General features: G+C 40.0%; 1 protein-coding gene across 1 annotated transcript; it reads right to left on the reverse strand.

The window, feature by feature from the left end:
- Nucleotides 1-3,234: 3,234 nt before the first annotated feature.
- On the reverse strand, nt 3,235-6,782 carry tspo (translocator protein). The gene is made up of 4 exons (XM_047346493.1): nt 6,366-6,782; nt 4,853-5,028; nt 4,626-4,764; nt 3,235-4,524 (listed from the first exon to the last, which is right to left on the reverse strand). The coding sequence occupies exons 1-4, from the start codon at nt 6,366-6,368 to the stop codon at nt 4,351-4,353; spliced, it is 492 nt and encodes a 163-aa protein (XP_047202449.1). The 5' UTR covers nt 6,369-6,782; the 3' UTR covers nt 3,235-4,350.
- Nucleotides 6,783-17,229: the final 10,447 nt, after the last annotated feature.

Raw genomic sequence — 17,229 nt, forward strand, 5'->3', positions numbered from 1 at the left:
ATATGACAAAGTACTGGATTTATAAAAGATATTTCTATTGCTTTGATAATGGTAATGTCTGATGTTGTTTTGTTTAAAATAATCAGCTCTAGTATTATTTAAGTACTTCACATATTCCTATATTAAACATACTGTCCCTGTCATGTATGAGAACATATGTTTATAGGAACATCTAAGAGGAACACAGTATTCCAGCCTGACGCTCACACCTCTAATGTTTTGTTACCCCATGGGACAGGGATTAACCAATCACCTTATATTGTGGGTCGGTCATTCCTCAGATCATACACAACTATTCTTGTGAATGTGGAAACATTTGCTCTTTATATGCCAGAGTTACAGGGGGGAACAGAATATTTCAGACTGAAATAATCAGTTCCACCACCCTCTGCATCAGTTGCACCTCCCTCTGCCCCACCTACAAGTCATCTTCAGTCTGCTACCCTTCAAAGAAAAACTCTAACTGAGGAATGTAAGTTTATTGACATATTTAAACAATGTAGTTTGATATAAATTTTTTAAAATCAAACAATAAACTTACATTCCTCAGTTAGAGTTTTTCTTTGAAGGGTAGCAGACTGAAGATGACTTGTAGGTGGGGCAGAGGGAGGTGCAACTGATGCAGAGGGTGGTGGAACTGATGCAGCAGGAGGTGATGCTGGAGCAGCCACTGGTTGAGCAGAAAATGTTCGGTTTCCTTGTTTTTTTAAACAATGTGGCAGTCGGGGACTTTCGGTTATGCAGAGTTTAAGGTGATCTGTGTTTATTTTGCAAAAAAAATAAGCTTGATATTTTTCTTCACAAAACTTTTGTATAAGGTAACTAGGGGAAGAAAAGACCCAAAGTCTCAAAATTCACTAGATGTAACATCCATGAATCCGGTAAGTTATTTTGTTCCCATGTTATAGAGGAGGAACTGATTATTTCAGTCTGAAATATTCTGTTCCCCCCTGTAACTCTGGAATATAAAGAGCAAATGTTTCCACATTCACAAGAATAGTTGTGTATGATCTGAGGAATGACCGACCCACAATATAAGGTGATTGGTTAATCCCTGTCCCATGGGGTAACAAAACATTAGAGGTGTGAGCGTCAGGCTGGAATACTGTGTTCCCCTTAGATGTTCCTATAAACATTTTCCCTCTTTTTAAGAGAGGAAATATGTTCTCATACATGACAGGGACAGTATGTTTAATATAGGAATATGTGAAGTACTTAAATAATACTAGAGCTGATTATTTTAAACAAAACAACATCAGACAGTACCATTATCAAAGCAATAGAAATATCTTTTATAAATCCAGTACTTTGTCATATTTTACATTAGAACACGATTTACCAGAAAAATAAGCTACACTCTCATCTCTTCAGGAAGCCTGACTTTTCGTGTCCAGCAGTGAGCATCCATTGTTTTATATCAGTAATAAAAAAGTAGAAATAAACACGACGTGTTGGAAAACAGTGTTTGGTGGCTGACTGATGACCGTCAAGTTAAAGTGAACATGATACAAGTTGGAAAAGACATGGATTTTTTTGGCGAAACAACACGAAGCTGTGCAAAAAAACCTCACAAGACCAGGTTCATTTTGTATTTATTTTAAATTTTTTCTAGGAGCTGTTGATTACAAATAAAGCACCATAAATAAATAAACCACCAGCAGCTTGCTGAATTTCTTTTGTTTTGGTTTAAGGAGAGCAGGCAACGCCCACAGCCTCTGGCAGCCTCTGATAGCTGCTGCTGGTTAACTAGAAAGGATGGTCTTATTTCAACGGTCAACCTCAGGTTGAACCAGTCACAACCAAACATGTTGCCTTGGTAACCAATGGTTGGTCGCGAGGGTCTGATTCAACTAACGGTCAGGGGGTGTTAACACAGGGGCGCGCAAAGACATTTAAAGGGCAGGTGTGCCAGTTAAAAAAGGGGGCTATGTAGATCTAAACTGGCATGTACACTGATTGAACAAGTTCTTAGTGGTTAAAACTGAATGTATTCATGTTCTCAGTTTACCACCATGACATTCTGAACTAATGTTGGAGGTCGCAGGGCAGCCTTGACATCAGTAGCCAATATGGCTGCCACCAATATGTAGCAAAAATGCCAGGTATAACGGTACGTGTACAACTGACTATATGTTACATAAAAAATACAGAACTGCTAAAAACATACAGAAAATTTTACACTGTTTATACGAGTAGCAGCCATCTTGAATGTGGAGGTAGGGCATGGTCCTGTTGCTCCGACTTTCCGAATCGTAATTCTGACTTTTGGGGGCATTCCAGTTAAAAGTTGCCTACTCGGAAAAATGGAACACACCATTAATCGGTCGTACAAGTACTACTTTTCAGTGTTTATTGTGTTGTCATTGAGAGTACGAGTGTCCAGGTCTTTCCGACTTTATGACAAACGGGAAACTAGAGAAAAATATAATTGTGAAATACCAGCATGTAATTGTATTAGCAGTTAGCACCATCTGATTTTCCGATTTTTTGCTAGAAAGCACTAGAACACACCATAAAATCACATCCCCTTTATGAACTAGGTCTCATTCGCTTAATGTTTTTATGAAATAAATTCTTAAAAATAATATAGATCATGTTGAATATTTGGCATATTGTTTATGTTATCATTTAACATTCACAACCTCACCTAGTCAGCCTATTTATTTGTGGTTTTATTCTCTCTTGTCCTCTTTGCTTACAAAAACTACATTTTAAAATGGCTAAATTCTCAAAATAGCTGTTCTCATTCACATATTTTCCTATTTTAGTTTTCAGAAAGCACATTTTGCCTGTTAAGATTATTTTTAGAGGAACAGCTAGCACTGTTGCCTTGAAGAAAAAAGACCTTGGGTGCATTTCTCAGATGAGGACTTTCTGCATGGAGTGTGCATGGTCTCCCCATACATAGTTTTTTTTACAGGCGCTCTGGCGTCCTCCCACAGGTTAAAAAATGTGTCTTATTTGAAATCTCTAAATTGTCCTTGGAAACATATGTGTGTCAACATGGTCATTTGTCTCTGTGTTGACCTGTGATATTCTGGCGACCTTTACAAGGCACCAGCCCCAACCACGATACTGCATGGTAAAGCGGGTATAGACTATGGATGGAAGTTTTAATCCTATTCAAACCTAGTTTTTCATTATATGCAACAATTTTCTAGGAGCTTTAATTTCAGATGTGTGTTTTTGAGGCAGCCAATCCTGCCCAAAGGAATGACTCTAGTTTCCTGAAAGTTTGCTTAAAAATTTATTTTATTTACAAATGGAAAATATGCATTTTGGAACGCCAAACTTATTTTATATTTAGTTAAGTCACACCCATAAATGTTAACAAGAAAAGCACGGCTGGGAAGAATTTCTTTTCAATATTCATAAAGGAAGCACATAAATACAGCGTTACAATTCAGTCCCAATATGGATCCTAAATTAACGGGGACATATCATGCAAAATCCACTCTTTTTAGCCCTTAAATACATTTTGTCTCGTATTGGGAATCTGTAGGAGTCCAGAAAAGTTTAACTTTATCTCTCCGGGTGCTGTGTGGATATCTTTATTTTATGTGTGGGTCCTATTTTTCAACCCATCTAATTTTCTCCTTTCCATTTTTTGAACTGTTACGTCACAGTATTTGCTGCAGAACTACTAAATAAGGTCATGGACTTAAGGCTGACCAATTTTACATATCCACCTTTTTTTTTGTCTTGCTGTAATTTTGTAGTCCGAGGTGAAAGAGCATAAGTTCAATTCGGTTGTTTATGTGTATTAACCCACACAATTCATTATGCCGTCCCCATAGGGGCAAAAAATGAGACTGTGGAGCTCCAACAAGGAGTTCACATCAAAGCATTACAGTTCAACTTTATATAGACCACAACTGAATGATTTAAGTGTGAATAGGAAGAATTTAAAAGCATGATATGCCCCCTTTAAACATGCAGCATACACATTACGTATGGATATTCAAGGCGTCTGGCCATACACTGGAACTCTGTAAAAGCTTTGAAACAATATAGTATAGTTTCACTGACTTCATTGGTTTGAAAAGAACAATGCACATTTTAGAGCTGCCTATTAGGCCAAATGACACTTGCTCAAGTTTATAGTGATGAAACAGGAAGAGCATATTGGTCTGCAGGACAAATGGATACGATTTCTTAATAACTTGTACTTTAGCCACCCTATAAACATTAGAAAGACAGGTCCTTGTCAAACCGATCTAATCAACCCTTGACAAAAGCTGAATCATAAATTCAAAAAGCTTAGCTGTGAAACTGATCTGTTATTTCTGTAAAGTAATTTAATGTCATGAATTAGATTTAGTAACTGAAATAGGCACACTGAAACAAGTTCTACTCTTCCTTTTTCTCTGGGTTATCTCTCCATATGCAGTAGCTGAGGGCTGTGGCGAGGCACAGCCAGGACAGATAGGGAGCGAGGAGCAGTGAGGCGGTGCGGCTGATGGGATACCAAGACACCATGGTGGCTCCAACCGTCCCAGTGAGAAACACGATCTCCACCAGAGCCTAAATTACACAGAAGGAGGGCATTTCATTGGCTGGATTTCATTTCAAACGCTGATCAGCCTCCACATTTATTAGGATAAGCATTTATGAGTAAAACTTGCCCATTTCAGCTTGTGTGCACCAAAGAAAATTGGAGTCCAGGCCCAGTTCAGAGCCAGCTGTAGCCCATAAAGTCCCAGTGGAACCAATGCATCCTCAGTGAAACCGCCAAGCTCTTTCCAGATCAGGTAGGAGCCATACCTGCATAAAAAAAAAAAAAACAACAACATGCAAAATAAACTCACTTTGGCTAGCTAAGACCAAAAGACTCAGCTAGTATAACACTTACCCCATTCCTGTGTACAGGCATGTCCACACAACAGGGAAAGCAGAGTTTGGTGGGCGCCATGAGGGTTTTTTCAGAGTTGGGTACCAGGTCTCTACTTCTCTGCGTGTAATGAGGCCAGTAAAGAGCCCTCCAATGTTAGGCAAGGCTGTCATCCCAATCATAGGCAGCCACATTTTCTGAGATAAGAGCAAGTTATGTTACAGCAGTTTAGCCTCTAATAAACCTGCAGATAATAACTACCGTATTTACTCTGGCTTTACATAACATTCTTACATTTATATAAACTTTCATTTACTCTGAAGAGACGGGCAAAAAACAATGTATTGTTGTTTGTATCTTACAAAGCTGTAAGTCTAAGTCACTTTGTAAGCTGCTAATTTCTAATGGACTACAAGCCATCATCATGAATGGAGTAGTAACTGGTAGCTAAACGACCTGCTCTTAAAACCCTTTCTAGGCTCAAGGTGTCATTCAGAAATGAACCAACAATAAAAGTGGGTTAGAATCACAGCCACAGTTTTGTCCGTCTGGAAATCAAACAGTGAAGCCTCAAATCTAAAAGTTGCAGAAAGTACAAAATACATACAGCATGGTTGAATATATTTTGTTTGTTGTTCATAAGCAAGACAACAAAGTCAAATTTTAAGTGATTCTGAATTGAAAAAAAAAATAGTTCAGTAGTAAATTAGTAGCAAATTTATATGACACTTTAGGATTAAATGAACTTCAGAAAAAATAAACCTTCCTGCAAACAACTGCTGTGGAACTGCAGTGGACACAAACCGGGTACAAACCCGGGTAATTTGCACTTCCATTTTGTATCAAATAATTGATTTCACCAAAACTTCAACTCAAAATTGCTTAATTTGTCTAGAAAGTGTCTTTGTTTGAGTTAGATCTATTCTGCAAAGTTTGATTGCACGTACTACTTACTAAATGAATGCATAAACTACATATAGTCTGATTTCATTTGTGTATTTGGTTTGCCTTTTAGAAAGCTCATGTTGCTATTAAACAGCCATGGACCTGCAAGTCCTGTTCTTAACTCCATGTGGGTCCTCAAATATGCATCTAAAAACCAGATCTATATCACCAGATTCACTGTAGCAGCTCAAATTTACAGCGTATGACTTCTGATTCAGCTTGTAGTATTAGACTTGAACGGTAAACTTTTTAGCCCTGTTTTGTAACTTGCATGATTTAAGGCGTCACCAAAATGACAGTTTTCCAGTTACCATAGATTAATGAAAAACAAAATGCATATGTCGTGGAACTGTTGGGATACCGTGTTTTAGCACGTTGCATGAAATAAAGCACAATTTTAGCTAAACAAAAAAGCTCGTTTTAAGCCAATGCGCATTTCCTTTTGCGAAAAACTCTGTTATACAACGTATTTTCAACCCAGAGAGGACTGAGGTCAAAGTTCCAGCAAGACTAAGGTAAGTTCAATTTCACTCAGCTATTACTTCGCATCGTGTGACGGCCCTGATCATGAGTTTTATTAAACACTTACCATCTCCCACCCTGGACGGCTTTTATAATGTGTGCAGAAGGCGAAGAAGAGCAGACTGCTTGTTTGCACCCTCTGGCATGCCGGTGGTCCAGTGATATAGCCTGGTTTTAAAAGGCGGGGCAGCCTTATCGCAGCGGTCACTCCTCGGTCCCTCCCAGAATCAACCAGCCAAACGACGTGACGTCGCTGTGACCAACGGCTGGTCGCGAGGATACAAATCAACCCACAGCCAGGAAGTCCAAAACATACGTAACGTACTGAGTGCAGAGGTCAAATATTATAGACGCTAACTCTACCACTACTTCCTGCTCAGCCAGTTACCACAAGTTTCCCGTTGGCTTCAGTCGGCGGAAATGCGACGACAGTAACGATTACAAAATGCTCAAGATGGTTCCCTCCCTTCTTATGTGAATGGTTTCAACTTTGACCCACAGCTGTGTTATAACACCAGCTCCTCCCTGATGTTAAATAAATCATCAGTCCACCAAACGCATTTGAATAGCTTGTTTACTGCTTTGAGACTTTTAAGCCATCACTGCTGCTCTCAAAATACAGAGGTGACCAATCCAAGAATTTTGCATTATTTGCTGTTATTTCAGCTTTTAACTTTGTTCTCTCTTTTCGCTTCCTAGAAGCTACACCTGGCCTGACTCTGTGTCTACCTGTGACACCTTTCTGGAGAGGGGAATCGTCCGAGCTTCTGCAGGCAACAACTTAATGCTCACCCTCTACCAATGATCCACATGGCCCTGTCTTTAGTGTTTAACCCTTTCTCTCTCCTAGACATGGCGATTGACTGAGCTTTTACTGTAACTAACTCTATGTGCTCTCTTTCAGACTTTAACCTTGAAAACTGGCTCAGAGTTTATCTGTTTTTCTTTCTAGGTGAAATGACTAAAGGAGCTACATCCATTAACATTTACTTTTCCTTCCCATAGAAAGTACTCCTGGATCAGTGCTTCTTTGTTCTCTTTGTGTCTCTGCTCTGTTCTCTCTAATCCCCAGTCGGTTGTAGCAGATGGCCGCTCACACTGAGCCTGGTTCTGCTGGAGGTTTCTTCCTGTTAAAAGAGAGTTTTTCCTCTCCACTGTTGTTACATGCATGCTCAGTATGAGGGGTTGCTGCAAAGTCAACGCCAGTGACTGTCCACTGTCTCTACATGCTCATCCAGGAGGAGTGAATGCTGCAAATCACTGACTCGATGCAATCTGCTGGGTTTCCTTAGATGGAAAAACTTTTTATCCAATTTGAATAAATAACTGAATCTGACTGCACTGTTCAATGGTTAGGATTAATTGGAATGTTGATAGGTATTATTTAGTCAACTCAGAGGTAAGGAACGACAGAGTCAGTTATACTTGTGGCAAGGGTAGCTGTGCAACACAAACTACGAAGTATTAGCCCCCTCTCTCTTTATTTATACATGCTTGGTCACACAGCATGTATAAATACATGGGGGGGTCAGAAAGGTTAGGGTTCATTTGTCTTGATTATAAACAAACAGAGGAAGTGGGGACCTGGTGAATAGCCCCCAGATGCTGCTAGTAAAATAATAAAACCATAACTTATTCTTGTGACCATCTCCCTTCCTGTAACATGTAAGGAGGGAAAAGCACTTAGATGAGTGATAAACAATACAAAAAGTCATAAAAACCCTAACAGTTCCCCCCTGTATTATCACGAATAAGTCATGAGTAAATACATGTAAAATGAAACACTGTGTAAGCACAAACCCACAGGACGGAAAACAGAATATTTTGTGGGAAACACTTACACGGTTCCTCCGCCCAGGCGACCACCAATCATGGCAGAGTAAATCAATATAATAAAACAAAGAAACAAAATGTAATAATAAAAAATTAAATAATTAAAACAAGCCTTGTTCATATCATCATTGCACTTTTCCTCATTTCACTTAAACAGCAACTTCTTTCGATTTTCTGCTAAAAGGTCATTTTATGAAGTACAATTATGAATACACTCAGGCATTGAAGATATATTCATTTACAACATGTCATCATAATCATCTGTTTTTGGGTCCAGTGTCCATCTTGTCCATCTCTTCTCGTGTGATGTTACATCCTGTGGATCCTGTCTTAAACAGAGAAAGAGCCCTGCTACCAGGTTTAAGCTCAGGCTTATCAGTCCTGTCCACACGTCACAGAAAGCCATGCTAAATTGGGCACAGGTCAATTGTTTTCTTCGCCGGTTTGAGATGTTGGACCATATGGGTCCAACCCCTTTATACCCGGTCATTCCCCTGTTACCCCGTCGGTTGGTTTGGCTCTTGTAAAGGTGATATTAGCTTACAGTGGCTCTTGTGGATCCAGGATGGTCTCTCTGTGATTTTCAGAGCTGTCGGTGTGGTCAGGAGAACACGGTATGGCCCTCTCCAGCAGGGGGTGCTCCAGTCCTTTCTGTGAAGTGTCTTAATCAGGACCAGGTCCCCAGGCCTCAGGTTGTTCTGTGAAATCGGAGCAGAATTTACTGGCAGACTACTGGACAACTGTACTTCTTTTGTTTGTAACATCTTATTCATCCATTCAGCTAATGATGTTTCCTGCTGTGCTTTTCCTATGTCATCCATTTCTGATGGCAATAGAAAAGGTCTGCCATGTACTATTTCAAATGGAGTGAGACCAGTTTGATTTGGAGTTATTCTCATCCATAATTTAACCAGAGATAGACATTCAGGCCATGGCCTCCCTGTTTCTTCCATTGTTTTCCTTAATCTATTTTTTATTGTTCCATTTGTTTGTTCAACCAGCCCAGCAGATTGTGGGTGGTAAGAACAATGGTTTTTTAACTGAAACCCTAATGCTTTAGAGCACAGTTCTATTACATTATTTACAAAATGAGTCCCATTATCTGATCTTGTGATTTGTGGGATACCATATGTAGGGAAGAAATGTGTCACTAAACTCTTTGCCACTGTGAGCGCATCACAGTGTTTTGCAGGGTACATCTCAACCCACTTTGAAAATGCATCTATGACCACTAAACAATATTTCTTTCCCCCTGACCATGATAACTCTATGAAATTCATGTGTATCGTGTGAAAGGGATGAATTGCTGCTGGGAACTGGCCTCTTTTGGGTCTCATGTTCCCCTGTGGATTATGTTTGCAGCAAATAATACATGATCTACAAAAGTTTTTTGCATAGTCAGAAAAATGTATGGTATGGAAATGTAGATTTACTAAGTGTATCATTCCCCCTCTCGACACATGGGAAACCCCGTGTGTCGCATGGGCCGCCGTCTTGTATAAATTCTTTGGTAATATTGGCTTATTTCCCAAATGATAAATGTCATCTTTCTTCATGGCCCCTCTATTCAGCCAAGATTTAACTTTTGCAGCTGATGCAGATTGTTGTGAATCTTTCAGCACATCTGTATCTATAAATAAGAGATCTGACATTTTCAAAGTGAGGGGAAGCTTCGAAGCTATTTTAGCAGAAATATCAGCAAAGGTGTTCCCCTTCATTTCCATGGTTTCATTAGATTGATGCTCTTTACATTTACAAAGTGCTATCTTTGCAGGTAGCTGGATAGCTAACAGCAGTCGTTTTAACAGATTAAAATGTGTCAATTCTGTTCCAGCTGATGTTTTAAACCCTCTATTTTCCCATATTTTAGCAAAATGGTGAACAGAACCGAATACATATTGGCTGTCTGTAAATGGTTAGGATTTTTCCTTCATATAATTCACACGCTCTGATAACAGCATACAGCTCTGCAGTCTGTGCTGAGCATGTATGGGGCAGGGCCTGTGATTCGATAATTTTAGTTTCTGTGGTTACTGCATAACCAACTCTGTTTTTTCCATATTCATCTTTTGATGCTGATCCATCTACAAAGATTATTTGTGAGTTTTCCAGAGGAGTCTGAAAGATATCTTGCCTAGGTTTTGTGTCTTCCTCAACCTTTGTTTTACAAGAATGTGGTTTTCCATCTTCTGCTGTTGGAATTAATGTGCTAGGGTTTAGTGGACCACATCTTTGCAGAGTTATATTTGGTTGTGAGAGTAACAATGAGGTCAATGTGATATGCCTTGCATGAGTCAAGAAAGGAAGTGAAGTTTGTAGCAATATAAGTGACACTGAATGAGGAACTTTCAGTGTGAGCGGGTGGCACAGCACAATTTCAGCTGTCTGCTTCACAGCTTCTGCTGCTGCGATGCAGCTCTGCAGACAATTTGGAAATCCAGATGCCACAGAGTCCAATTTTTTAGAATAAAATGCTAAAGGTCTGTTTTTGGAGCCAAATGGTTGGGTTAATACAGCTTTTATATAACCCTTACATGCATCTACACAAAGTGTGAAAGGCTGGCTATAATCCGGCAGAGCTAAGGTGACTGTTGTTTGAAGCAGATTTTTTAGCTCTGTGAATGCTACTTCTCCTTCCTTAGTCCATACGATTTTGTCTTTTAATATCATGTCTTTGCCATAGATCATAGATTGCAAGGGTTGTACAATGGCTGCATAGTCTGGTAGCCATTCTCTGCAAAAATTACACAGTCCCAGAAAGGACATCATTTGTTGTTTAGTTCGCGGTTTTGGGGCTTCCTGTATGGCTGTTTTTCTACTACTTAGGAGGGAACGGCCATGTTGTGATAGCATATGTCCCAAATAGATCACTTTCTCCTTGCAAAACTGCAGTTTATCCCTAGAGGCTTTGTGCCCCGTCTGGTAGAGATGTTTCAAAACTGTTATAGTAGCTTCCTCACAGTGTTGTTGAGTGTCTGAAGCTATAAGAATATCATCTACATACAACAGGACTTGATTATGTTCAGGCACCTCACAGGTGCTCATAGAATATCTTAAGGCTTGTGTATATACAGGTCCTTCTCAAAATATTAGCATATTGTGATAAAGTTCATTATTTTCCATAATGTCATAATGAAAATTTAACATTCATATATTTTAGATTCATTGCACACTAACTGAAATATTTCAGGTCTTTTATTGTCTTAATACGGATGATTTTGGCATACAGCTCATGAAAACCCAAAATTCCTATCTCACAAAATTAGCATATCATTAAAAGGGTCTCTAAACGAGCTATGAACCTAATCATCTGAATCAACAAGTTAACTCTAAACACCTGCAAAAGATTCCTGAGGCCTTTAAAACTCCCAGCCTGGTTCATCATTCAAAACCCCAATCATGGGTAAGACTGCCGACCTGACTGCTGTCCAGAAGGCCACTATTGACACCATCAAGCAAGAGGGTAAGACACAGAAAGACATTTCTGAACGAATAGGCTGTTCCCAGAGTGCTGTATCAAGGCACCTCAGTGGGAAGTCTGTGGGAAGGAAAAAGTGTGGCAGAAAACGCTGCACAACGAGAAGAGGTAACCGGACCCTGAGGAAGATTGTGGAGAAGGGCCGATTCCAGACCCTGGGTGACCTGCGGAAGCAGTGGACTGAGTCTGGAGTAGAAACATCCAGAGCCACCGTGCACAGGCGTGTGCAGGAAATGGGCTACAGGTGCCGCATTCCCCAGGTCAAGCCACTTTTGAACCAGAAACAGCGGCAGAAGCGCCTGACCTGGGCTACAGAGAAGCAGCACTGGACTGTTGCTCAGTGGTCCAAAGTACTTTTTTTGGATGAAAGCAAATTCTGCATGTCATTCGGAAATCAAGGTGCCAGTCTGGAGGAAGACTGGGGAGAAGGAAATGCCAAAATGCCAGAAGTCCAGTGTCAAGTACCCACAGTCAGTGATGGTCTGGGGTGCCGTGTCAGCTGCTGGTGTTGGTCCACTGTGTTTTATCAAGGGCAGGGTCAATGCAGCTAGCTATCAGGAGATTTTGGAGCACTTCATGCTTCCATCTGCTGAAAAGCTTTATGGAGATGAAGATTTCATTTTTCAGCATGACCTGGCACCTGCTCACAGTGCCAAAACCACTGGTAAATGGTTTACTGACCATGGTATCACTGTGCTCAATTGGCCTGCCAACTCTCCTGACCTGAACCCCATAGAGAATCTGTGGGATATTGTGAAGAGAACGTTGAGAGACTCAAGACCCAACACTCTGGATGAGCTAAAGGCCGCTATCGAAGCATCCTGGGCCTCCATAAGACCTCAGCAGTGCCACAGGCTGATTGCCTCCATGCCACGCCGCATTGAAGCAGTCATTTCTGCCAAAGGATTCGCGACCAAGTATTGAGTGCATAACTGTACATGATTATTTGAAGGTTGACGTTTTTTGTATTAAAAACACTTTTCTTTTATTGGTCGGATGAAATATGCTACTTTTGTGAGATAGGAATTTTGGGTTTTCATGAGCTGTATGCCACAATCATCCGTATTAAGACAATAAAAGACCTGAAATATTTCAGTTAGTGTGCAATGAATCTAAAATATATGAATGTTAAATTTTTATCATGACATTATGGAAAATAATGAACTTTATCACAATATGCTAACATTTTGAGAAGGACCTGTACATGTGAGCTTTCACTGAAGCCTTGTGGTAGTCTGGTGTAGGTGTATTTTTTCCCTTTAAACTGAAAGCCAAATAAATGCTGTGACTCTTCATGCAGTGGTAATGTAAAGAAAGCCTTGCTAAGATCTACCACTGAGAAATATTTTTTATCTGGAGTTAATGAATGCAGTAATGTATGTGGATTCGGAACGTCTGGACTCGCATGTCACACTATTTTATTTATCGGTCTAAGATCCTGAACCATCCTCCACTTTCCTGTGCTGGCTTTCTGCACTGGAAAGATAGGTGTGTTGCATGTAGCATCAGGTGCTTCCCTTAATATTCCTGACTTCAACATATCCTGTATTACTGGCTCAATACCCTCTTCAGCTTCTGGCTTTAAGGGGTACTGGCGAACTACTGGCCGTTCTTCAGATATTAATTTAACCTTATAAGGTGGAAACCCCTTTATAAGTCCTACATCAGTCGATGATTGGGACCACAGTTCAGGTGGGACAGCAGCTAAGGCAGGGTGCCTGTTGCTCTCTTTGCTTTCAGCTAGACCCTGTATCTGTCATTTTGCCTCATCCAAATGTGTCTTTGGATGGACTTTGACTGTCCACCCTAGAGTGAGCTTCCAGATTCCTGTGTTAGGATCTACTTTCCAGTCAGAGCTTGTTAATGCCTCATATCTCCCTCTTTCAGCACGCTGTATAAAGTTTTCTAATTCTTTCCACTGACCCCCCACAGGTTTAGTTAATGACAGATGAGGTGTACTGCCTTTAAACTGTTGAAGCTGTCTTCCTGACAGTATGATTGAGGTGGAAGATTTCCCTGTTTTGGGGTCAACATACAGATGCTGTATGGTAACAGTCTGATTATTTTCTCTGTGAAAAACAGCGTCATACTGATGATCTGGCCCTGCAGTATTTTTATATATCATGGTTACATGGAGTTCAGTATCTAGCATGTACTGTGCCTCCTGGGAAGTTTGTTTTTCTCTGGTTCTCCTCAGCAGTTCTGGAGCTGTTGGTGTGGGTCCTAGATCGAGGGACCAGTAATAATGTGGCTGTGAGAGTTCATTCAGGACTAGGGCATCTTCTTCTACTACAGCTTTCATACCTGTTACTATATTTATATGCAACTTTTGCATAAGATCTCTTCCCAACAGGTTTACTGGGCATTTTTGACTTATCAGAACGGGAGTCTGACAAGTAAGTTTTGTCTCAGGTTCTGTTATTGTTAATGGTGCACTTAGGTAATGTACCTCTGATGTGCCAGCTGCTGATCTAACATGCACTGCGGTGTTAGAATACAGGTCCTTCTCAAAATATTAGCATATTGTGATAAAGTTCATTATTTTCCATAATGTAATGTGAAAATTTAACATTCATATATTTTAGATTCATTGCACATTAACTGAAATATTTCAGGTCTTTTATTGTCTTAATACGGATGATTTTGGCATACAGCTCATGAAAACCCAAAATACCTATCTCACAAAATTAGCATATTTCATCCGACCAATAAAAGAAAAGTGTTTTTAATACATAAAACGTCAACCTTCAAATAATCATGTACAGTTATGCACTCAATACTTGGTCGGGAATCCTTTGGCAGAAATGACTGCTTCAATGCGGCGTGGCATGGAGGCAATCATTCTGTGGCACTGCTGAGGTCTTATGGAGGCCCAGGATGCTTCGATAGCGGCCTTTAGCTCATCCAGAGTGTTGGGTCTTGAGTCTCTCAACGTTCTCTTCACAATATCCCACAGATTCTCTATGGGGTTCAGGTCAGGAGAGTTGGCAGGCCAATTGAGCACAGTGATACCATGGTCAGTAAACCATTTACCAGTGGTTTTGGCACTGTGAGCAGGTGCCAGGTCGTGCTGAAAAATGAAATCTTCATCTCCATAAAGCTTTTCAGCAGATGGAAGCATGAAGTGCTCCAAAATCTCCTGATAGCTAGCTGCATTGACCCTGCCCTTGATAAAACACAGTAGACCAACACCAGCAGCTGGCACGGCACCCCAGACCATCACTGACTGTGGGTACTTGACACTGGACTTCTGGCATTTTGGCATTTCCTTCTCCCCAGTCTTCCTCCAGACTCTGGCACCTTGATTTCCGAATGACATGCAGAATTTGCTTTCATCCAAAAAAAGTACTTTGGACCACTGAGCAACAGTCCAGTGCTGCTTCTCTGTAGCCCAGGTCAGGCGCTTCTGCTGCTGTTTCTGGTTCAAAAGTGGCTTGACCTGGGGAATGCGGCACCTGTAGCCCATTTCCTGCACACGCCTGTGCACGGTGGCTCTGGATGTTTCTACTCCAGACTCGGTCCACTGCTTCCGCGGGTCCCCCAAGGTCTGGAATCGGCCCTTCTGCACAATCTTCCTCAGGGTCCGGTTACCTCTTCTCGTTGTGCAGCGTTTTCTGCCACACTTTTTCCTTCCCACAGACTTCCCACTGAGGTGCCTTGATACAGCACTCTGGGAACAGCCTATTCGTTCAGAAATGTCTTTCTGTGTCTTACCCTCTTGCTTGATGGTGTCAATAGTGGCCTTCTGGACAGCAGTCAGGTCGGCAGTCTTACCCATGATTGGGGTTTTGAGTGATGAACCAGGCTGGGAGTTTTAAAGGCCTCAGGAATCTTTTGCAGGTGTTTAGAGTTAACTCGTTGATTCAGATGATTAGGTCCATAGCTCGTTTAGAGACCCTTTTAATGATATGCTAATTTTGTGAGATAGGAATTTTTGGTTTTTCATGAGCTGTATGCCACAATCATCCGTATTAAGACAATAAAAGACCTGAAATGTTATATTTATTATGGCACATATGTATGGAAAGAAACAAAAGGTATTATTTGCAGCACTGACAACTGATTATTTCAAGGGTAACCCCTTGAGATGTACCATCTAATTTTTTAAAGGGTCCTTGCAGAACAGCAAAATAAACTGCTGTAATATGAATCAAACAAATATGAAAAGTCACACAGAAATAGCCGCCACATTCTCAAGGACCCTTTAAAAAAATGAGATGTACCATCTCATTTTTTTAAAGGGTCCTTGCAGAACAGGAAAATAAACTGCTGTAATATGAATCAAACAAATATGAAAAGTCACACTGAAATAGCCACCACATTCTCAAGGACCCACAAACACACACTCTCACAACCACCAGCATAGCAACTGCATGGCACGTACACTTAACATCAAGACACAAAATAAGACAACACATAAAGATGCAGAGTTCATGTGCATATCTCTGTGAGGATTAAGTCCAGAATAAATGAACCTTTGTTCTTACTGAAAGCCAGAGCAAGGTGTTTTAAAGGCAACTTAGATCTATGAATAGCAGTGATACAGCTAAGAAAGTGAGGCAAAGTATTCCAAGATGATGAAGCTTTAAACTGAAATGCAAAACGTCAAATTTGTCCTAATTCTTGGTGTAAAACACAAAAAGATAACTGATCAGTATTTCTCAAACCATATTGTGAATTAAATTAGATAAAATATTTCTAAATACACAGTATTTCAAAGTTTCAGGGGATGAAGATTAGTCTTTGTGGCATGGCCATTAATATCATCAGCATGTTCTAGGATTGGCAGCACCAGTTGTGTGAAAACTCTTTACGAGCTGGAAGGGAAAAAACATTCTACAGAACGATAATGTGACAATTTTAAGACAACAGGCTTTCAAACAATATTAAATTTAGGATTTTAGCTCGACCAGTTAGACTTGGATTTGATCTGACTCCAAAAGATGATTTTTGAAAACTTTACAACAAATAATGTCAATGATACTTGGAAAAACTTTGACTCATTTAAGACTTACAGCAAGAGGAAAAATGCTTTTAACTCTCTATAATTTTAAAAGAATAAGTCTACCATTGCCTTCTGACAAGATTAAATATAATGTCCTATATTTAAAACCTGGTTTTCACCAAAAGTGGTTGTTGCAATAAATGATAGAGTTGATTTAATTGATGGAATTGAAAACAATAAAATCCCTGGCGGATTATGCTTACCGATTTATGCATAAATAGGTTTACTGTGGTAGGCAGAAGTACAAATTAATTTTTCAACCTTTACTACTTGATGCTGCAAAAAGGGTGACGAGAGGCCAAGTATCCATAGTTTTTGTGTCAGACCACCAGGTGCTACAAAGGTAGGCTATACTTTCCTTTTTCCGAACGGAATTATTCTGTTTATAACTAATCTATTTGCTTTTTATCTTCTTTTATTCCTTCATAAGCTGGTACACAGTATTTTTGTCTTCTTTGCAAATAATAATAATGGAAATAACAATGTACAAATATGATTATGTGTTGTGAAATGAAGATGGCGAAAGAAAGAAAAATGCTGATTTCATTACCCAAGTTTGTGATTTCTTGTTAGTGTTAATTTGTTGTACTGGGATGACTGTATGACCAAATTGTT

Source organism: Girardinichthys multiradiatus, chromosome 20, assembly GCF_021462225.1.
Source record: "Girardinichthys multiradiatus isolate DD_20200921_A chromosome 20, DD_fGirMul_XY1, whole genome shotgun sequence".
NCBI lineage: Eukaryota > Metazoa > Chordata > Actinopteri > Cyprinodontiformes > Goodeidae > Girardinichthys > Girardinichthys multiradiatus.

Excerpts from the sequence above, each read along its gene's own strand:
- tspo (XM_047346493.1), bottom strand. Across the intron at positions 4,765-4,852 it reads TGCCTGTACACAGGAATGGG|GTATGGCTCCTACCTGATCT; the intron begins GTAAGTGTTATA and ends TTTTTTATGCAG. Across the intron at positions 4,525-4,625 it reads GTGCACACAAGCTGAAATGG|GCTCTGGTGGAGATCGTGTT; the intron begins GCAAGTTTTACT and ends TGTGTAATTTAG.